At 38.2% G+C, this 23,577-nt stretch overlaps 1 protein-coding gene across 1 annotated transcript; it reads right to left on the bottom strand.

The window, feature by feature from the left end:
- Positions 1 to 347: 347 nt before the first annotated feature.
- On the bottom strand, positions 348 to 21,434 carry LOC123813592 (membrane cofactor protein-like; the record flags this gene model as incomplete). Its single annotated transcript, XM_045830670.1, is given in 7 exon segments — positions 348 to 530; positions 5,952 to 6,149; positions 6,989 to 7,004; positions 7,006 to 7,075; positions 13,390 to 13,492; positions 14,142 to 14,330; positions 21,311 to 21,434. Coding segments are annotated over 7 exon segments (883 nt in total), but the record flags the coding sequence as incomplete, so codon positions are not given.
- Positions 21,435 to 23,577: the final 2,143 nt, after the last annotated feature.

Below are 23,577 nucleotides of genomic sequence, written 5' to 3'. Positions count from 1 at the left end.
AAACTGTAGGTTTTGTATTCAGAGGTGTTGACACTGGAAAAAATAACAAAGACGGGATCAAACTACAGGTAAAAATTTTCATGCTTCAATTTACTATGAAAAATGATTGCTATACATTTTTACACATAAGAAATGCTGAAGAACAGACACCTATGTGATGTATGTAGTATGCTGAGAACCTACAAAAGCACAAATTTTATGTCATACACCTCTCACAGAAATGAATATGAGATAGCATTAATTACAAAAACTGCTTCTTTTCAATTATTCTGCTTTTCAGTTATTCAGTGTCGCTGATATTTAATATCTGATAAATAAAATCTAGATATAAAAGACACCCTTTGTACCTTTAACACATGTTGGCATTTTAGGCTCCCAAGTACCGTTAGGTCCACAGGAGATAGTGTTACTGCCCTCAAGGTAAAAACCCTTCAGGCATTCAACTATAACCATTGTCTTGTAGTAAAATGTTTTTCCAAATCCTGACACCAGTCTTCCATTTGCAAGCGCTGGATATTGACATTTGACCACTGAAAAGCAAAGAAGTTATAGAATTAATGGAAAGCTGTTTTAATGTAGGAATGAAAAAACTAGTGCAAAATAGTAATTTCCCCTAGGGACAAAGAGAGAAGAAATGGAAGGCAGAATGTTAATTTTAAAATATTAAGACTTTATTTGTTATATTTATCATGTTTCCTACCTAGAACAGACTGTCATGATAGATTATTGGTTTCCTATATGTTTTCCCATTACTGAGAAGTTTTCAGGAAGTCCTGACTACCACATACAATTTTCAGGTACGTTCAAAACAACTTTGGATGCTCTTTAGCTCTAGGGATTTTTTAAAATAAATTTTATGCTGACACTGATTCAGTACCTTGATCTTTTAGAGAGGCAGGAAGGAAAGAGGCTCATAAAAAGGTAATATTTGAGCTCAAATGTTGAAAACAAGGTAGCCATGTAAAGATATGCAGAGAGAAAGTCATCAGGTATCAACATACAAGAACTGGGGTGTTCAAGAAATAGAAAAGCCACTGGAGTTAGGACTGTGCTCCAAATATTTTGCACTGAACTCAGAGATCAAAAACATTTTCTATTGTAATCCCACAGGCCTAAAATAAAGTTAAAGCTTGATATTAGCCCTTGTACCCATGTATTCTGGTATTTACCATTCTGCTCTACTTCTGAGCAAGTAAAATGCTGGGCACCACCCTCTAGACTGATTTCAGGATCCAACAATGGGCATGGCAAAATTTGGAAAAAAAGTTACAAACAAACAAAAGAAAACGCTGGGCTGCGCATTAAGCACAAGAGAACATGTTATGAGAGTAAATCTGAGCAACACATAAGGGCCCATAATGAGCTGCCCTTTAAGCCAGAAGAGGGCTCTTCCTCCTTGCACATGGACCTGAGTTTCCATCAAGTATCTTTTCCCTTCAACTTGTACAGCTTCCTTTAGCAGTTCTTGCAATTAAGTTAGGGTAGTGACCCTTCTCTTACCTTCTGTCTCAAAAGGTTGCTGGGTTTTTTTTGTTTTTAATTCGGTCTTCAGTGTTAAAAGATTTCTCCTTGACAGAGATTTCTGTTACCTGTTTTATTGTTATTTTTTCAACACATTATCAAATAGTATTGTCTTCTTGTGTCCACACTGAGAAGAAGGCAGCTGTCATTCTTACTTAGAGGGATGGGGCAATGTAATAAGTCTCTTTTGTCTCATTGGCTGCTTTTTCTTTTTTATCTTTTGTTTTCAGAAGTTTAACCAGGATGTGTTTAGTTTAGTGGGGGGGGTTCTTGATAAATTTAAAACATTTATTTATCCTGCTACAGTCACTGAATTTCCGGGACTTGTGCATTGTTGCTTTGGACATAATGTGGATACTTTTTGAACACTATTTATTCAAATAGTTCCATACTGTTGTCTTCCCTCTTTCTGAAGCCCCATTAACATGCATGTTTGACTGCTTGCTCCTCTTCCCCAGGTTGTAAGTCTCTCTCTCTGTCTCTACATTTTCAAATCAGGTTGGATATCTATTGCTGTCATTTCATGTTCACTGACCATTTCTGTGTTGTGCTAAACTGCCATTAGTCACGGTAATGATTTTAAGTTAGGTTTACTGTATATAATTGACACTCAGTAAAACCATTTTAAGTGTATAGCTTGTATGAGGTTCAATAAATGCAAATACTGATCATGTAATTTCCAACACAATGGACATAAAAGAGTTCTGTCATTCTCTAACATTTCCTCGTGCCACTTTGTAATCAACTCTCCCCACAAGCACCTCCAACCACCTTCCCCAACCAGCCAACCATTGATCTGTATCATTAGACTGTTTCTTTTCCAGAGTGTCATAATGGGATTACAACTTCTGAGTGCTGCTAGTTTCACTTAGCATAATGCATTTGAAAATCATTGCTTGTGTCATTGTGTGGATGAGAAGAAGTTTATTGCTTTTTATTGAGGAATGTTAAGCCATTATATGGATGTACCACAGCTGTTCATTCATTCACCAGCTGAGAAGCATGTGGATGTTTCCAATGTGGGGTGATTACAACTAATGCTGCTATGAATATTCTTATATAGGTTTCTATGTGAACATAGTTTAATTTACTTGGATTGCTGCATTGTATGGAAAGTGTATCTTTCACTTCATAAGAAATTGCTAAACAGTGTTCCAAAATGGACCTACCACTTTGCATTCTTAACAACTATACATGGGAGTCCCAATTGCTCCATACCTTTGCCAGAAGATGTTATTTTTATTTTCTTTCTTGTTTTTATTTCCAGACATTTTAGTAGGTGTTTAGTGATATCTCATTGTAGTTTTAAATTATATTTCTGTATTAATTATACTGAGCAACTTTGCATGTACTTTTTGCTATCCATATGTTTACTTTGACAAAATAGGTGTAACCAAATATATTTCTCATTTAAAACAATTGGGTTGTTTTTTAATGATTGTGTTTTGGGAGATTTTTATATATTTTGATACATATTAATTATCAGGTATGTGCTTTGGCAGTATTTTCTTTCAATCTTTGGTTCATTTTAAAAAATCCTTATAACAATATCTTTTGAGAGCAGAAGCTTTCAGTTCTTTAAAGGATCACAATTTTGCACTTAAGAAATCTTTGGCCAAGTCATGAATATGATCTTATTTTCAAGTACAAGTGTTATAATTTTGACTTTAGGTTAAGTCTAAGATCTGTTTTTAGTGCATGCTTGAATATGGTGCTAACATGGGTTGTGGTTGTCTTTCATGGCATATTGATGTTCAATTGTGCCTGACCTTTACCTTTTATTTCACTGAATTTGTTTGTACATGTGTGATAAAATCAATTGGGCCCATATGAAAGGGGCTCTTCTAGATTGTCTATTCTGTGCCATTCTTTTCTATTATATGCATTGTAGTGTGTTGTATAAGGCTTGACATCAGATAGAATGAATCTTTTATTTTTTTCAAAATTATTTTGACTCTCCTAATGCTTTTATTTTTCCATATAAATTTTAGAATCAGTTTATCAATTTTTATGAAACATATGCTGGAATTTTTATTGGAATTATACTCAATTTATAGATCAGTTACAAGGAATCAATATCTTTATTATATTGATTCTTGTAACCCATGAACGATGAATTGCTCACTATTGACATCTTCTTTAATTTTTTAAGTGTTTAGTTGTCCTAACCATTCAAATATTGCATAAGTGTTGTTAGATTCATTTGTATCTACTTTATGTAGTTCAGAGTTATAATGATACTTTTCACATTTCTAATCATTTCATGCTAGTTATATACATACCATTGATTTCTGTACATTGAGCTTGTGTCTTGCAACATTGGTAAGACTTCGTTCACTCTTTCATATTTTCCACACAGACAATCATGTCATAACCCAATAAGTCCATTTTATTTCTCCCTTTCCCTTATGTATGATTATTTCTATATCTTGCCTTATTGCACTCAATAGAACCTTCAGTACATAATGATGGATAGAGTGGTAGGAGTAGACATCCTTGTCTCATTCCTACCTCAGTTGCAAAAGAAATATTTTGTCAAGTGTATTGTCTGTGTGATTCTTGTAGGTGCCTTTTATGAGGTTGAGGTAGTTAAATTCCTTCTATTCCTAGTCTGCTAAATAGCTTTACCATGAGAGATGATGAATTCTGTCAAATTCTGTTATGAAGATTATGTGTTTTTTCTTCTTTAGAGTCTCTTTAGAAGGTAAATTATACTGATTAAGTTTTGAACTTGGATTCATGGAAAAAATCTTACTTGATTATGATCCATTCTTATTTTTCTACATGACAGAATTTGATTTGTTTAATGGTTTTGGTTCTATGTTCATAGTGGATATTGTTTTTAATTTTCCTGCAATGTTTTGCTTGGTTTTGGTATCAGGGTAATGCTGTCCTTATGGGATGAAGTGAGAACTATTTCCTCTTACAGTATTTTATTGAAGAGTTTATGTAGAGCTGTTATTATTTATTCCTTAAATGTTTAGTAGAATTCCTAGTGATGACATGGGGCGTGCATTTCTCTTTGTGAAAAGGCTTATGTGTCAAATTTGTTGGCAGAAAGTTGTACGTTATTCCTTTATTGCCCTTTAAGTGTGCAGAATATTTAGTGATGTTCTCTTCTTCATTGTTGATATTGGTGGTCTGTATCTTCTGTGTTTTTTCTCAGACTCACTACGGGTTTATCCATCTTACTGCTCTTCTCCAAGAACCAGGTGTTGGCTTTCAATGATTCTCCCTACATTTTTCTGTTTTCAATTTTATTGATTTCTGCTTTGATTATTTTCTTCTGTTTCCTAGGTCTGAGCTCAATTTGCTCTTCTTTCTTAGTTTCTTAAAGTTGAAAGCTTAGATGATCAAATCTGAAACTTTTCTCTTGTCCTAATATAAGTATTTCATGCTATGAATATCTGTCTTAGCAATGCTATTGCTGTACTCCAAAACTTTTAAAATGTTGATATATTCTGTTTTCATTTTTATTCAATTCAGAACATTCTAATTTTCCTTGTGACTACTTTTATTGTGGTTTAGTTAGAAGTGTTGTGCATAGTTTTTAAATATTTGGGGGTTTCACAGATATCTGTTTTGACTTCTACATTCATTCCATTGTAAAGATACTCTACTGTGAATAATTTCAATTTCTGAAATAAAAAAAATTTTAAAAAACATATTGCCTAGAATATGGTACTAAAGATTGTTCCATATGCACTTGAAAAGAGAAAATATTTTGCTGTTTTTTCACTGGTTCCTTTTGTTCAAGAGTCAAATACCCTCCAATGTCTCCCTGTTGTTGGCCATGCTTAAATATCTTTAACATTGTTGTTTAAGTATAGGCAAATTTTTGAGATATTGTGGGTTTGTTTCAGACTATAGCAATAAGTGAGAATCCAAGTAAAGCAAGTCACAATTGTTTTTCTGGTTATGGTATTGCCTTCAATTTGCAAAAAAATGTGATGTGTGCAAAGCACAATAAGGCAAAACACAATTAAACAAGATATGCCTATATATGTGGTCCAGAGTTTATCAGTCTTGTTGGTGAGAGGGTTAGTCTTACAATTTATTCTCCCAGTTCCTTTAGCCAGATCTCACAAGTATAAAGAGCTGTCATACTTGTCATATAATAACATAAAACTTTCTTAAAGCCAATGTGTGATTTTTGATGTTTTGTGAACCAGAAAATTTCAATTCACGCATATACATAGTAATTAACAATGTCTAAACAGGAATACCAAAAAACATGTGGTGTGAAGAGTGGGAAATTCTACAACTAGAATTATTTTTTATTCTACTTGACACATATTCAATTAAATTAGAAGCCAATTTAACAAGGAAAACAAGCAAAATGTCTTTTTAAAAAACTTGTTTACCAAAAAATTAGTAAAATTTTCTACACTATTTATGAATGAGATGGAAATAAATGGAAATATTTTTACCTTTACATTCAGGAGGGTCACTGCTCCAGTGGTTATGCCCAGAACAGACAAGCCTGCTCTCTCCAACAAGGGAATATTCATCTGGTCCATTTGAAGGATTGCAAACATAAATTACTACTTCATTATATTGAAATGTGTCCTTGTGGCTATTGGTGTATATTCCATTTGCTATTTGTCCAGGTGGTTTACACAAAATTCCTTAAGGAAAAAAACAGACATAAAAGGTAAAATGAGAAAGATTAAATGTGTATTAGTAATGTCCTATGAACTACCTTCAATAAATTCAATAATATAGGATTTTTACAATCTAGTTGTGAATCCAATATCTGGTTAAAAGAGAGTTTCTTTGAGAAAATGTACCATCTCAACTTAAACCACTAATAGAGAAATAAAATTTTAGAATAAAACCTGTTTTTTATAAATACCCATATAAGATACCTAAATAAAATACCTGTATTTATCTGTAAGGCCATGCTAAGGGTGTTTTTTTTCTCATCAAAACACATGCTGACAATTTAATGAGAATATATACTTCTGATTAAGAAAAACTCAGTGCTAGTTGAGAAATGCTAACATCTCTTCTTAAACCAATAATTTACAGGTAGGCCAAGACTTTATTGTCTCTTTTTCACTGTCATCCAGAAGAGTGTACAGTGAAATTTTCCAGTGGCTTCACACTGTTTGATGATGCAGTGGAGTGAATCTGGAGGTCTTCCTTTAAGTCAGGCACTAAAGAGATTCAAGAATGTAAAGCAGTGGCATTCTTTTCCATGTTTGTTTTGGAAATTTTGATTTTAAACAAAAAATGTGTTGCATATGTTAACATGTATTGAGTTTACTGTTTTTAAAAATGAATTAGTAAGTGATTATTTAGAAAACTTCTGTTTTAATTCCAATATAAAGAATATCAGTAGCACTAAGCCCACCTGCAGAAGAGCTCCGTGTGGGTCTTTGTTCATTGTAAGACATAAAGGAGTCCCCACAGGGACAGAGTTTGAGCACTGCTGCTCTAAATTCTCAAGAGAGAATATACTTACTTTCACACTGTGGGGGGATTTCCACTCCATTCCACAGTAGTTCCAGAAAGCTCACAGTAGAGAATTTTTGTCCCAATTAAGTAATAACTAAATGAGAAAAAGAAATGATTGTTTTCTTTCTCAGTTAACAAGACTACATAATACCAAAGAACTTTTTATGGGGTTGTTTTTCTGCACTACAGTAGCTCCAGGAAGAAGTTTCTTAAGTGGCATTTATAGGACGTGCTAACCACATCTGCAGTTTTTTTTTTAAGATTTTATTTATTTATAATTAGAGAGGGAAGGGAGGGAGAAAGAGAGAGAGAGAAACATCAATGTGCAGTTGCTGGGGGCCCTGGCCTGCAACCCAGGCATGTGCCCTGACTGGGAATCGAACCTGCGACGCTTTGGTTTGCCACCCGCGCTCAATCCACTGATCTATGCCAGCCAGGGCCACATCTGCAATTTAATAAACTAAAGAGATTCTTCACATGAACACATATTGGCCTGGGGCAAAATGTCTGTAGAAATCTGTCATGCCTGACAGACTGGGGCTTGCTGCCTCTGGCAGTCAGATCACATGTCCACTTCTATGTCCTTGCTCACGCCATTCTGCTCAGTCAGGACAACAACTGAGTGGAGAGATCTGGCCCAAGAGCTCATCTTTCTGGATTTGAGTCCCAGCTCCAAGACTGACTTGTTTTTTAAGCTTAGGCAAGTCCCTTAACGTTTCTCGATCTTAAATTCCTCACCTATGGAAATGGTATATATATTGTGGGGTTGTTTTGAGTAGTAGGTAAATTAACATTTGGAATGCAATGAGTGCTAGGCAAGTTTTGGGAGTTACGCATATTCTTCGGTTTGGAGTATCTTCTTAAGAATGGCTCAGGAAGACCCCTACCTGATGAAACTTTTTATTTGACAGTCTAAGGGAAAACGGGTCAGTGCCCTTGTCTCAATAGCCAGGTATTGCATGTTTTAAAAATCCTCGCAACACAGCAGTGTGCCTCTTGCGGCACACTGGTTGAAAATTGCTGGTCTGTGCATTAACCTTTTGGTGCTTCACAAGATGACTCACAGGATCTCTCTATATTACTAGTGATGGGATATTCTCACTTGATCAAATTAAAAAATAGTCAGTAAAACTGCCTGTACTTGCTTCCGGCTGAATTTTCCCCCAAGGCTCATCATTGATTCTATATTATAATATATTAGGAGAGAATTCTGGGATCATGGCAGGATAGGAAGCACCAAAAATATGTCTTCCCAGCTAGACAATAACTCCACTGTTAGAATCTGCCTGACGTAACTATTTGGGAACTGTGGAGTCTGCTGAAGGCTTGCAACTTCCAAGAAAGACCTGGATAGGCAAATTGCATTAACATTGGTCACTTTCAGTTCTTAGCACAGTGGTAACTGCCCATTCCACTCTCACAGCAGGCAGCTGTGCTTGTGTTTCTGGAGCAGCTTATAAGCAGCCCGAGGGACCCAGGGCAGGCAAAATGGACCGTGTCCTTGGGGATCTGTGCTCTTATATTGCCTGCTGTTTCTGATCACAGAGAAGCAGACAGAGAGTTGGGCAGACACTGTTGTCCCCTCCCCCAAGTCGCAATCCTCATAGTTCCGTCTTACATTTTTCACTTCTTCCCCTTTCAGGAGACAGACATTAAAAACTGTAACATTTGAAACCACAGCACATGCCTAGAAAAATCTCAGTTTACATGTTGGGCTGAATCTGAGCACAGAGGCACTTTCAACTATCAAAAAATAAATAAACAAGCAAAGAAACAACAAACCCTAGGATATGGTGAGAATCTGATACCCAGAGTTACCCCCATTATTAGATCCTAATGTTCAGTTCAACCAAATATATTATAAGGCATATAGAGAAAAAGGAAAGTATGGCCCATTCAAAGGAAAAGTAAATCAACAGAAATGTATTTCTTCAAAAAGATATAAGGGGACATGTACTATAAAAAGACTTTAAGAGAGTCATTGAAACTGCATGGACTTCTTTTGGTGGCCATCTTGGTGACAAACTTGCATTTTCCAGTGCCACAGTCTTCGTTTTCTTCATGAGACAGCTGAATGGCCATTGCAGAGATGTGGATATTTGTGAATACCCAGACGGGCAAGACTATCTATCACTCTCAAGGTGGGGGGCCCAGTGATACTATTGAGAACCTCAAATCCAAAATCAAAAAGGAGTGGATCCTCCTGACTAACAGCATCTGATGTTTGTATGCAAAAGCCTGAAGAGGCACCACACTCTGTCAGACTACAGTTCCAGAAATAGCCTACCCAGCACTGGGAGCCTCACCTGTGGGGTGGCATCAGTGAGCTCCTCCTGCTCCCCAGAAATACACCAGCCACAAGTGTTACAAGTGTTGTGCTTGCCTGCGCCTTTCTGCTGTCAATGACGGCAATAAGAAGTCAGGCCATCCCAACAATTTGTGTCCAAGAAGAAGTTGAAAAGAGGGCTCTCCCCAGCCTACTCCAATGTAAACAGAGGGGTCTCTGCCAGAGATTCATGGTCCTGGGGCCTCAGTAAAATTTGAGAAAAATAAATGTCTTAAGGATGCTCAAAGAACTACAGGAGGAAATGTATAAAGTGAGGAAAACAATGTGTAAACAAAATGGAAATATAAATTCAGAGGTAGAAATGCTAAAATAACACCTTTCCAAAAAATTCTGGAGTCCAAGGTTCAGCTAAAATAAAAAATTCCATAGATGAATTAAATACAGCTTTGAGCAGGAAGAAGGAAGAATCAGCAAACTTGAAGATGGACAATGAAAATTATTCATGTGAGAAACAAAAATGAGTAAAGATTGAAGTGAAGGGAACCTAAGGGACCTGTGGGACCTGTGGGACACCAGTAAGCAGACCAACATTTATGCACTATGGGAATCCCTGAAGGAAAAGACAAAGAGAAAGGCACTGAGAGAATTTTAAAGAAATAATGACTGAAAAGCTTCCCAAACTTGATAGAAGGCATGACTATACATGTCCAAAAAGCTCATCAAACTCCAAGTAAAATGAAATCAAAGACCCACAGTAAGACCCATAATAATCAAACTTTCCATAGGCAGCTATGAAGAGAGAATTCTGAAAGCTGCAAGGGAGCAGTGAATCATCAGGTACAAAGGATCCTAAATATGATTATCAGCAGATATCTCATCAGAAACCTGGGGGCTAGAAGACATTAAACTAAGAGACTCAAAAGGGCCCTGGCTGGCGTAGCTCAGTGGATTGAGTGCAGGCTGTGAACCAAAGTGTCGCAGGTTCAATTTCCATCCAGGGTAAATGCCTGGGTTGCAGGCCATAACCCCCAGCAACTGCACATTGATGTTTCTCTCTCTCTCTCTATCTCCCATCCCTTTCCTTCTCTAAAAAATAAATAAATAAAATCTTTTTTTTTAAAAGGAGACTCAAAAGATATTGGAAAAAATGGTCAACCAAAAATCTTCTACACAGCAAAACTGTGTTTCAAGAGTGAGAGAAATACTAAGACAGTCCCAGAAATAAAAAGTTAAGAAAATCTGTTATCAGTATATCTCACCTACAAAAAATGCTCCAGAGTGTCCTAAAAGGTGAAATTAAAGGACACTAGAGTGTGACTCATGCTGTATAAGCCAACATCTCCCTACAGGTACATACACGAGTAACTACTAAAGCTAGCATTATTGTGACAAAGGTTTATAAACATGTATTATTTTCTATGTGATTAAGAAACTAATCTTACAATGAAAATAAATAGTGAAGAAGAAGCCAGTATTGCAATTATTATAGAGGAATGAGATGGAGCTGATGGAATCCATTGTTGTAATTTTTTGAAGTTAAGTTGGTATAAATTCAAAGTGCAGTGTTATAACTCTAGGATGTTAAATGTAATCCCTATGGGCACCACAGACAAAATCACTATACAATATACACAAAAAGAAATGAGAAAGGAATTCCAACATTTCATTATAAAAATCAACTAATAAAAACCAGGAATGCACAAAATGAAGGGCAAAATAAAAAGCTTTCAGAAAACAAATAGCTCCCTTCTTGTCAGGAATTACTTTAAATTTCAGTGGATTATACACTACAACCAAAAGGCAGATATGGGTAGAATGGATAAAAAAAACAAAAGATCCAACTTTATGCTGTCTACAGGCAACTAACTTGAGATTCAAGGACATGAACAAGTTGAAAGTGAAAGAATGGAAAAAGATGTTCTGTGCAAATTGTAACCAAAAGAGGGCAGAATGGCTGTACTAATTCATGTTGGGAACCACCCTGCCTGGTATCAGAAGCTGTAACCCCTGCCTAGGCAAAGGCTGAGGGAATGGCCTTGGAACCAAAGGCCAGCAAGGAGACAAAAGCTTATCTCCCTTGCAGGAGTGCTGCTTCTGCTGCTTCATTCATAACTGAACACCAAAGCTTGGTCGGTTAGCCAAAGACAGGTAAGATTCCCCAAGGGGGGGAATATCTAAGACAGGCACGATCACATGGGAGGCCCCCAAAAGAAGGACTTTGGGGACTACAGCAAAAGGGCGTGATGGACCCTCGCTCCTCAGCTTTAAAATAGCCTGAGTCCTCATCATCTGGGAGAAAATCTCCTTATCTTTTGGTTGCCTTAGTTCCCTTGCTCCACCTAAGCCTGAAATAATGACAGGCTGGTACAGCTCTGTGCTGAAAAGGGTGGATTCCTTGGGTGATCAGGCCTAAGAAAGAATATGTAAATTACTGTGAAACCTGCTTTGTTTAGAATGCTCTCAGTTGAATGAGAAGGGTCCAAGGAAGAAGAAAGTTTGTTCCTTAAAGTTTTACAGCTCTTTGACCCTGACTCAAAATAGGCCCTCAGACTTCCTTGTTATCTACTGTTTGATCCTTACTTCCTAGCAATGAGTAATGAGCTTTTACCTGAATTCTTCTGCAAACAAAACCAATAAAAAGCCCAAGCAGCACCCTCCAGGAGAGAAGGTGGGGAAGGCGCTCCCCACGTGAGTAGTGGCCCTGCTGTTCCTATTCCCCCACAAGACCTGGTTGTCTTTGTGTGTGTTTTTTCCATGAGCCATCTTCAGCGTTCAGTGATGACTGCTGGCCAGTGACCCACGCATCAAATTCAGACAGAACAGTCTGAATTGAGAAAGGTTATAAGACACAAGAAGCACATCATATTTTAATAAGTTTTATGTACTTTAAGAAGATATAATAATTATAAACATTTATGCAGGTACTGACAAACTTTCAAAATATGTATAGCAAAAACTGACAAGTGAAGGAAGAAATACACATTTTTGCATAATAGGCCTATCTCCAATAATAGTTAAAGACTTTAATATCAAAATCACAATAATAGATAGCAAAAGACTGAAAATAAGGAAAGAGGACTTCAACAATACAGTTAATCAGCTAGATTTCACAGTCATAAAGCACCATAGAACAGAATACACATTCTCCTCTACGTGCACTTGGGACATCTTCCAGGATAGACCATAGGATCAGTCACAAATTAACATTAACTATCCAAAAGGATTGAAACAGATAGAAATCATATCAAGCAGCTTCTCTGACCACATAGGATAAAGTTGTTCAACATAGACCTTCACATCCTGAAGCTTTTCTGAAAGAACAGATTCATTGAGTAGCCACACGCTAGTCAGGGAAAAACACAAACAAAAACAAAACAAACCAGGTCCTGGGACATGTGGTCTGAACTACCAGCAGCAGGGACAGATGCAGAAGGCAAACATTTCTGCCATCCTGGGTTTAATGGGGTTCTTTTTATAGTTTTAAGGAGAAAGATATAAATTATTTTGAAGGAATTCACCCTTGCTGTAGAAAAGGGGATGCAGAAGAGGAATAAGTGGGGTAGTTCTGGGACAGGTGCAGAGTCTGTAGAGGAAGAAATGATGGGAGCCCTTTGAGTGTTGGATGGCAATAATCTGAAAAGTTCATGTGCAAGCAGGATGTGGTGAAATCTGGTGGTCAGCAACTCCTTTTGAAATAAGACCTGTAACAGCTCTTCTATTAACACTATTCTGAAATAGCTCTGGAAGTTGATTCAAAGTTTCAACATACATTCCAGAAAGTGAGCAGTCTTAGTTTCTGCCCTTGGCTTACTCCCTGTCTCTCCTACACACCCTCAAGCCTTCTGTAATTTAATTTGGGACCATGTCACTATGATTACTACATTTTTAATGCCTACAATAGACTTATTATTACATATAGTATTATATGACTTTGCTTTCCTTTCATTTAAATTTCTATGTATTACACACTGATCTCCACAAAGAGCCCAAGAGTTGATTGGCTGTAAATACAACTTGTCACACAGAAAGCAAGATGAAATCAATGTTATGGAAATGCTTAGGAGAGAACCAAACAGAAATAAAACTAGTAACATTTACCTTATCTCTCTAGAGCAACTTACCCGTCATTACAAACATAGTGAGCCTGTGAACCAAACTGGTAAGTTCCATTTACGTAGACCACTTGACCATTTGTGGGATCTCCTAGCTGTGGGCATGGTTTTTCTAAAAAAAAATTTCAAATTTGTTGTTTTACACCACTGTCAACACAGATCTCAATCAAAATAAAAAGTCTACATTGCTTTATTAAATTCATGGAAATAGTTTCTTTCTTATTTGTCTTTATTAAATTTATTGGGGTGATATTGGTTACTAAGTTTATATAGGTATTCAAGTGTACATTTCTATGGTACATGATTTGCATATTACATTGTGCACCCACCACCTAAAGTCAAATCATTTATGTCGCCAGGTATTTGGTCCTCGTTACCCTTTACTACCTTTCCCCACCAACCCCCCTTCCCTCTGATAACCACCAAAATGTTGCCTTTGTCTATAACTTTCAGTTTTATATCCCACATATGAGTGAAGTTATAGGATTCTTAGCATTTTTCTAACTGACTTATTTTGCTTAGCATGTTATTCTCAAGTTCCACCCATGTAGTCACAAGTAGCTGAACTTAAGAATCACATTTCTCCAGAGAATCGATATCCAAATTAAAAATGTCCTGGAGATTTTCAAAGCCTGAAAAAATACATTGCTATCTAAAATCTAACTTCACACAAGAAAACCATCATTTCAGTAGAGAACTATGAAGTCTAAAATATGTGGAAGTCTCTAGATCAATAAAAGTAAACAGTTTTGTGTACTTACTTGTACAAGCTTCCTGGAGAGGTTCCCATGTGTTATCAGACCGACAAACAGAAGACACGGGAAGATGAGGAACAATACGCATGTATCCTGGACGACACTGATATTCTACACTGTCCCCAGATTGATAAACGTCATTAGAACCACCTTGGAGCATCATAGATACATATCTTGGTGGAGCACCACAGGCATCTAGGGTATAACAGAATGAGAACATGAAAGTAAAGCATTTTCTCCTTTTCGCCCAGCCATGGATTATACCCTGGCAGCAGGCAGGTAGGACAGAATAAAGGGAAAGGTCGTTGGCAAGGTTTTAAGTGATTGTTGTGTGCTTTTACAGGATGATGTGCCACACCTGATTTAAGCAACATTCCATCAGCTTTTAGTTTCTTAGAGAGTAAGGTGAATATTCATTCAACAGTAAATTGAAGAGACAGCAGCAATATTTTTGGTTTTAAAAGATATTTATAAGTATGCAACCTTCACCATTGTTTTCTGAATTTATTTCACACTTACCTCTCTCCTATAGCCCCTGATCAGATTACCCTTCCACAGTTTGAAACACAAACTGATGATGATGATGACTTGTCACTTCAGGCACAGACTTTCTCTTGGAATGCGAGTGCCTGAGGTCAGGGACAATAGGCCTTTTCCTACTATACTCTGCACCTAGTGGGTGCTCAAGAAATGCTATCATAAGCACTGACTGTTAAATAATCATTGCACATTTCATAGATCAAAATCTGGACTAAACTATTTCAAACTGTAAGACTTCATATGTTTCGTATCAGTGAACTGAGCACTTTGTAAGTGAATAGATGCCAATTAAATATCAACATTTATAACTTTAACATTATTTTAAATATAATTTATTCTTCCCTCACTAATCAATGGGTCATGCTTGGCCTGAAAAATTCTCTGAGGCAGCTGTTTGGTCATATCATTATGCCATTAGAATTTTTTATTTCTTATTTCTTTCAGTAGTAGTTTTTTCCTCCCTAGAATACTGTTGCTTCTACTTTAGCAATTCTTCTTCCTCTAAATTGTCTGTGGGCTTGAAAGCCTAACAAATGTGATAAAACTATTGCATAAAATAATGTACTGAAGACGCATAGAGTCCTAAAGAGCTAGAAGAATGCAGAGGCCTCTCCTACCAGGTTAAGGACCTAAGGAGAAAGCGGGTAGATCTGTGTTGATCCCTGAGAAACTTTTCTGATTCCCTGGATTGGTCTTAGATTGATGTTAAACTTTAAAAGACACATATTTGCACTTCTAACAAATAACAAAATTTATGTGACATTTGAATTGAATTCACTGGAGTAATATTGGTTAATAACATTCCATACATTTCAGGTGTACAACATTGGACTAGCACATCTGTGTACTCTACTGTGGAGTTTAGTCTCCTTCCCTCCCTCCCTTTAACTTCAATGTGCCCCCACCATCACTCTTCCCTTCCAGTTACTGCCATTTTGTTGTCTGTAAGTGTTCTTTTTGTTTGCTTTGTTTGTTCATTTGTTGCTTTTTGTTTTATATCCCACATAGGAGTGAAATCACAGTTTCTGTCTTTTTCTGGCTACTTACTTCCTTAGCATAATACTCTCAAGATCCATCCATGTTGTTTCAAATGACAATATTTAATCTTTTTATGTGGCTGAGTAGTATTCCATTGCATATATATACCTCATCTTCTTTATTCAATCACCCATTAAAGGACAGGTAGGTTGTTTCCATGTCTTGGTTACTGTGAATAATGCTGCAATGAACATAAGGTACCCTCTATCTTAATAAATGCTTTCAAACTATTCTGGTAGATGACGACATGAGGGATTGCTGTATCATATGTTAGCTCTATTCCTAATTTTTTTGATGAACCTTCATACTGTTTTTTATAGTAGCTGCACCAATTTACATTCCCACCAGAAGTACATGAGGTTTCCTCTTTCTCCATAACCTCTCCAATACTTGTTATTTCTTGTCTTATTGATAGTAAACATTCTAAGAGGTGTGAGGTGGTATTTCACTGTGGTTTTGATTTGCATCTCTCTTATAGCTAGTGATGTCGAGTATCTTTTAATATATTGGAGGCCATGTTGGAAAATTGTCCAGGTCCTCTGCCCATTTTCTAAGCAGATTGTGTTGTTGAGCTGTATGATTTCTTCATATATTTTGAAAATCAGCACCTTGTCAGAGGTATCTTTTGCAAATATTTTTTCCCATTCAGTTGGTTGCCTTTTTGCATTATTAACAGTTTCTTTTTCTGTGAAGATGGTTTTAAATTAGTTATAGTGCCATTTATTTAACTCTTTGTTTCCACTTCCTATGCCTTTGGAGTCAAGTTTACAGAAATCCCTATGAGATAAAAGTTGATGGATTTAATAGTTATCTTTTCTTCTGTGTATTATATTGTTGCACGTCTTATATTCAAGTCTTTAATCCATTTGAAATTAATTCTTGTGTATGATGTCACAAAGAAGTCTAGTTTTATCCTTTTGCATGTGGCTTTTCAGTTTTACCTGTATGTTTCTTAAATTATATTTTATTATGCTCTTACACTTGTCCCAATTTTCGCCTCCTCCAACCAGCTCTCCCCACTCCCTCAGGCAATCTCACACTGTTGTCCATGTACACAGGTCATGCATATATGTTCTTTCTTTACATCTCCGTCAGCATTCTGTAAGTACCCATTTGCACTTCTTTTACTCATGTCTCCAACCCTCCATCCATCTGACACCCATCAACCTGCTCTCTGTATGTGATCCTGTTTCAGTTCTGCTTTTTTATTTTGTTTTTTTAGAATCAATTGTTGATAAATATATATGTATTGCCATTTTATTGTTCATATTTTTTAATCTTCTTCTTTTTCAAGAAGACCCTTTAATATTTCATATAATACTGGTTTGGTGGTGATGCACTCTTTCAGATTTTTCTTGTCTGGGAATCTCTTTATCTGCCCTTCAATTCTATATGATAGCTTTGCTTGGTAGAGTAATCTTGATTGTAGGCCCTTGCTTTCCATCACTTTGATATTTCTTGCCAATCCCTTCTAGCCTTAACATTTCTTTGAGAAGTCAGCTGACTGCCTTATGGGGGGCTCCTTTATAAATAACTAACTGGTTTTCTCTCGCTGCTTTTAAGTTTCTCTCTGTCTTTAACCTTTGGCATTTTAATTATGATGTGTTCTGATGTGGGCCTCTTTGGGTTCATCTTGTTTGGATGTCTCTGTGCTTCCCAGCTTGTATGTCTATTTCCTTCACCAAGTTAGGGGAGTTTTCTGTCATTATTTTTTCAAATAGGTTTCCAATTTCTGTGTCTCTTCTCCTTGTAGCTCCCCCATGGTATGAATTGTAGGTATGCTTGAAGTTGTCTCAGAGTCTCCTTAAACTATCCTGATTTTTTTTTTCATTTCATTTTTCTTCTTGCTGTTCTTCTTGCTGGTTGTTTTTTGCTTCCTTACCTTTCACATCACTGATCTGATTCTTGATCACTGATTTGATTCTTCACTTCATCCACTCTACTGTTGATTCCCTGTACATTGTTCTTTATTTAATTAGTGTATGCTTCATTGCTGACGGGAGTTTTTTTATGCTGTTGAGATTCTCATTAAGTTCCCTTGAGCATCCTTATAACCAGTATCCCGAAGTCTGCATTTAGTAGCTTGTCTGTCTACATTTTGTTTATTTTTCTTTTCTGGAGTTTTGTTCTTTTTTTTTTTTTGAACCTTGTTTCTTTGTCTTCTCATTTCAGCAGCCTCCCTGTGTTTTTTCCTATGTATCAGGGAGAGCTGCTACGTCTACCAGGCTTGGCATAGTGGCCTAATGTAGAAGGTGTCCTGTAGAGTGCAGTGGCACAACCTCCCTTATTACCCAAGCTGGGTACTTGAGGTGCACCCACTGTGTGAGATGTGTGCATCCTCTTGTTGTAATTGAGCCTTGATTGGTGTTATTATGTCCAAGGTCAGCTACCATCTCTGTTCTGTTCGAGGTCACACAGCATGAGCTACAAAGTGTTCTGCTGATGGCTGTCACTTGTGCTGGGCTTGGAGGTGCCCAGGCAAGGCCAGGCTGTGAACCAAGGCTGGGCTGGGGCAATTTAGTAAGTGGTATGGGGCTTGTTGAAAGCAGATGCTGCTTGTTTGAGAGAATTTAGGAAAATCTGGCACATGGGCCAAGATAAGCCATTTGTATGGTAAAGCCACTGGAAACAGTTTGGGTAGGCCCAGAAGTTGGTTGTGGCAAGGTCTTAGGGAATCACCAGGGTGGGGCAAACTGTGTGAGCCAGGTTGATGGAATGTCAGATACAGTGCCTGCCTGCTGGCTCTGTGGCTGTTGGTGGGAAGGGCTTAAAAAAGGATCAGTGGCCTCTGCCAGCACTTCTGTCTGGAAGAAAGCTGTCCCTCAGCAGTTACCCTGATGCCATACATTTCACTTCTTCTGTGTATGTCTCTGGTGACTTTCAATCTGCTGCTTCTGTGCTGGGGCTCAGAGGGAGTGAGTATGAGTAATCTGTGTGTGGGCCCTTTAAGAGGAACTGCCAGGGAGTCGTGCATTTTCTGTCATTCACAGCCTCAATCCCTGCTAGTTTTACAACCAGAAGTTGTGGAGATTACTCTTCCTGGCACCTAAACCCTGAGTTGGGAGGCCTGGTGTGGGGCTGGGACCCTTCACTCCTCGGATATCTCTCCGCAATTTTGTCCGGCACATTAGGGCATGGGACCAGCCAATTCTTTGTCTCTGTCCCTCCTACCATCTCAATGGTTATTCGGTAGTTTAGTTGTAATTTTCATGTGGTTGAGGCACGCTGTGTTTACCTATGCTGCCATCTTGACCAGAAGTACCAGTGCCATTTATTGAAGAGACTTTTCTTTCACCATTACGTTTTTGGCTTCTTTGTCAGGAATTAGTTTTTCTTAAATGTGTGGGGTATTTCTGTGGTCTGGATTCTATTCCATTATTCTGTCTGTCTGTTTTCCTGCTAATACAATACTGTTTTGGTTATTGTGGCTTTGTAGCATAGACTGAAGTCAGGGTGTGTGATACCTTCAGTTTTGTTCTTTTTTCTATTGCTTGGCTATTCAGGATCTTTTGTAGTTCCATAAAATTTGATGATTTTTTCCTATATCTCTGAAAAATGCCATTGGGACTTTGAGGGGATTGCATTAAATTTTGTATACTGCTTTAGATGTATGTGTACGTTAATCATATTAAAGGTTCCAGTCCACGAACATCGAATATCTTTCCATTTTATTGTCTTCCTCACTTTCTTTCCAAAATGCAATATGAAGCTCCTTCTCATCTTTCGTTAAGTTTAGTCCTAGGTATTTGTACTTCCAATTGTAAATAGGATTTTTTTTCATTTCTCTTTCTGTTATTTCATTGTTAATATATAAGAACACAATGGACTTTTGTACATTAATATTGTATCCTACAACTTACAGTTTTGTTCATTTTTTTAATGGTCTTTTGATGGAGTATTTAGGGTTTTCTCTATATAGAATTTTGTCATATGGAAATAGTGACAGCTTCACTTCTTCACACCCAATTTGGATGACTTTTAGTTTGTCTTCTTGCCTATATTCTCTGTGTAGAACTTCAGTACTGTGTTGAATAACAGTGGTGAGAGTGGGCATCCCTGTCTTGTTCCTCACCTTAGAGGAAAAGCTTTCAGTTTTTCACCATTGAGTATGACATTAGCTGAGTGTTGTCATAGATGACCTCTCTTATGTTGAGATACTATGTTTCTGTAAAACCCATTTTTCTTGTGTTTTAGTTATAAATCGATGTTATTTTGTCAAATGCTTTTTCTGCATCTTGAAATGACCATGTGGTTTTTATCTTTTCTTTTCTTTTTTTTTTAAGATTTTATTTATTTATTTTTAGGGAGAGAAGGGGGGGGGGAGAGAGAGAGAGAGAGAGAGAGAGAGAGAGAGAGAGAGAGAAACATCAATGTGCGGTTGCTGGGGGTTATGGCCTGCAACCCAGGAATGTACCCTGCCTGGGAATCGAACCTGGAACACTTTGGTACCCAGCCCATGCTCAATCCACTGAGCTACGCCAGCCAGGGCTTATCTTTTATTTTCTTAATGTGGTGTATCACATTGATTGGTTTGTCAATATTGAAACATCCTTCTGTCCCTGGAATGAACCCCATTTGATCATGATACATGATCCTTTGAATGCTTGGCAGAATTAACCAGGTAAACAATCTGGACCTGGACTTTTTAAAAACTGTTATTCTACTACAGTTATCCCAATTTTTCCTACTTTGCCCTGCTCACCTGGACTTTTGTTTAAGGGAAAGTTTTTGATTCCTGTTTCAATTCCTTACTAGTGATCACGCTACTTTGTTTTTTTAATTCTTTTTTTTTAATTACGTATAGTTAGTATACAATGCAATATTGATTAAATTAGTTTCAGGTATACCATATAATGATTTGATAATTTTATACCTTACAATGAGATCATCCAACTAGTTGGGGGGTGTGGTTTGAGCTGGAATGTGTGGGTCTCCTTGATACAGTTTGCTCAGAGAAGGTCCCATAATACCCTGCTCCCCAATACCCATACGAAGTAAGCAGAGAGCTTCCTTGCCCCACACCCTGCACCACTGGACACTTCTGTAAAGCATAAATAACACCCGGCAACACCTGACCTGGGATTCCCCTGCACAACTCAGTGGGGCACAACACCCCACTCACCAAGGCATTGCCCTGCTAGGGAACACAGCACAAACCCTCCCCATGGGCACAGCAGAGGCCCTAGCAACCTCCGCACACAACTGAACACTCAAGTGGAAGCCCTTACCTTCAGCACTGGGTCAGTGCTGCCCATCATGATTGACTGGCTTGGTCCCCAAACACCTGCAAGCTTTTAAACAGCTTGGCCCCCTGAAAAACATGGACTGTACCATTGTGCCCCACGAGGCTCAGTGCCTACCACCAAGCAACCCTCACTGCGGGCACTACAGGGTACTCACTGTCTGAATCGCCACAGCACAACCTTGAGCACTGTGGGTAAGCATTCTACCTCCACTCCGCACCATGCGGGTTGACCGTGTCCTCGGCCTCCCACCTGGCCTACTAAGCAAAGTTCCCTCTGCACTTGGTTCCTGACATCCTGCTCCCCAACCCGCTTCTGTTTGGTCCCTGACGCACACCCTTTCCCTTCTCCTACCGGAGCTTATAGGTAGCAGGAGCACTAGGGCCACCAAAAGGAGGATCCCAAGAAAGCACGAAGATGAAAAGAGACTCTGTAGGTGGCGGATAGGTGCCTTGTGCAGCTCGTAACACACCCTCATTTTTCGGGACCCCAGGGTGAAATCTGGAGGGACAGTGAGTATTTACCTTTTTGAGTGGATGCTGCAGATGTAACAATCAGCAAGCTCAAGAGTTCAGTGATGTATTGCTCGTGGGCGTGGCCTGGGCTGTGTTCTACGTGTTAGGTGGGACCAATCAGTGGGGACTACAAGGCCTGGCTTCAGTGCGCCTGGGCAGTGCTGTTAGGTGTAGGCTGGAACGCCTCCCGTGCTGGCAGCTCAGATTCCCTGCCCACGTTGGAGTCTGTCCTGAAAGTCACCTATGGGGGATGAACATTCGAGATTTCCCGGAAATGGAGGTTCACTGCCGCCTCCCACTAAGGCAGGGTGGAAAGGAAACAAGAACTGGCGGAGTCATCATGGCGGCTTTTCTGGAAACACTGGATGGAAGAATAAAGAGCATCGACCTGAAAATAGAAACCCAGAGCCCAGACAGTGGGTCCCCTAAGAGCCAGCATCCTTAAGGTTCTCCTTTTGTCCTGGGGGCTTCCAAACTGGCACTTGTGCCAGGGCCCTTGCTCTAATTCGGCATTAGTCAAGCATAATTAGGGACAATACTTGAGATTTTCGTGGTTGAAAGGCCTGCCAGATTTCAAGATTACAAAGATGGTTTGGTCAGTGCACTCGCAGTCCCAATGGAAATTTTCCCCTACTACGTTGAGAGGACCCCTGATAAGTTGAATTATTAAACACCGTGCCGTTAAGTGAATTGGGCCTCAGTCTATGAGGGCCCATGCTGTTCTGGAAGTAAGTATAACTGAAGACCGAATACACGTGCTTGAAAAAGGTAAGGACAAGGGTTTATTCAGTGTCAAATTCCTTGATGCGAGTAAGGCCATGATTGGTGGGATGAATAGGATTGTTAAAAAGGGGGAACTTTTGTAGGGAAACAATGTCAATTCTGGAACATTAAGAATGAGCAAGATTTATTTGTAGATGTAAATCTTTAAGACCAGTAAAAGGGAAAAAGTGCAACATGAGGGATGTTAAAGAGCACACAAAAGGACCTGACATTTTTTTCCTTAGTTGGCAAAAGAATCAAAACGTCGAGTTGTGAGTAAACATATTGGGAGCAGCCCCACTCTCAAGTTTTGTTTTTGCTGTAATTTGTTGTTGAAAGTTTTAAAATAGACATGACTTTTAAACCCCCATTCTTACCTAGAGTTTATCCCAAAGAAATCATCAGAGCTGTGAGCAAAGATGCAGAATTTTGGAAAAATATAGGCCCTAAGTGTCTAGTAACAGTATTAAGGAATTTATGGGATGGAATTCTATGCAGCAGGAAGTGTAAACATATCATTGTGAGGAACACTGATATTTTCATAAGTGGATAAATCTCCTAATCAGCTTGTGGCTTTTGGCATTTTTTTAAATGAATAGAATGTATGTTGATACACATAAAAAGATTAGTTGGTAATATACCCAAATTAACTAATACTTGATAGGATTATCCATATTTAAGGTGTTTTTTTGTTCTTTTTTCAGTTTTCTGTATTGACATGTTACATCTGGAATCAGGTAAAGAAAAAAAGAGGTAATAACCCAACTCTTATATCAACATCTGTTTTGTTCATAGAATGGTGTAGACAGAATCCATATCACACAGGGTTAAGAAATGAGAGGTGGGGGAAGGAAATGGAAGCTCTCAGTACAAACTTCAAATGCCAGAAAGGACTCCTCCTGACTAATTGGGCTGAAATTCATAACCAGAGTCAGTCAGCCATTGTTTACAGAGCCCCTCATGCACTCTTCATTGCAGGGAAAGATGCACAGACTGGGCTGCCAAGCCTTCTGCACAGTGTTCCTGCCATCTGAGTTGACCCTTCTAAGAGAGCTCCAATAAGACTGAGACTTTCCCAGTCTAACTGGAGCTGTGCATCTATATCTCCTTTCACATCTTCACCAAAGTGGCTAAACTCTGGCCAGTCAAGACAGTGTGTTTTAGACCAATAAGACTGTGGATTTGGAATCCTCATTTGCTTGAGAACATGCCAAATCAGGGTCAACTTCTTTAAAATAAAACTTAGTGTTGGCTGATTCTTTGCATTCTAAGTTGGTACATATTTACATTATCCTTTTCAGAGGTGGGAGTAGCAGCATGAAAGGACCTGTGAGTGCTCTCAGA

The sequence above is a fragment of the Phyllostomus hastatus genome, unplaced genomic scaffold (assembly GCF_019186645.2).
Source record: "Phyllostomus hastatus isolate PE091 unplaced genomic scaffold, TTU_PhHast_1.1 phas_contig_1520, whole genome shotgun sequence".
NCBI lineage: Eukaryota > Metazoa > Chordata > Mammalia > Chiroptera > Phyllostomidae > Phyllostomus > Phyllostomus hastatus.
This window is presented reverse-complemented; position numbering and strand designations above follow the sequence as displayed.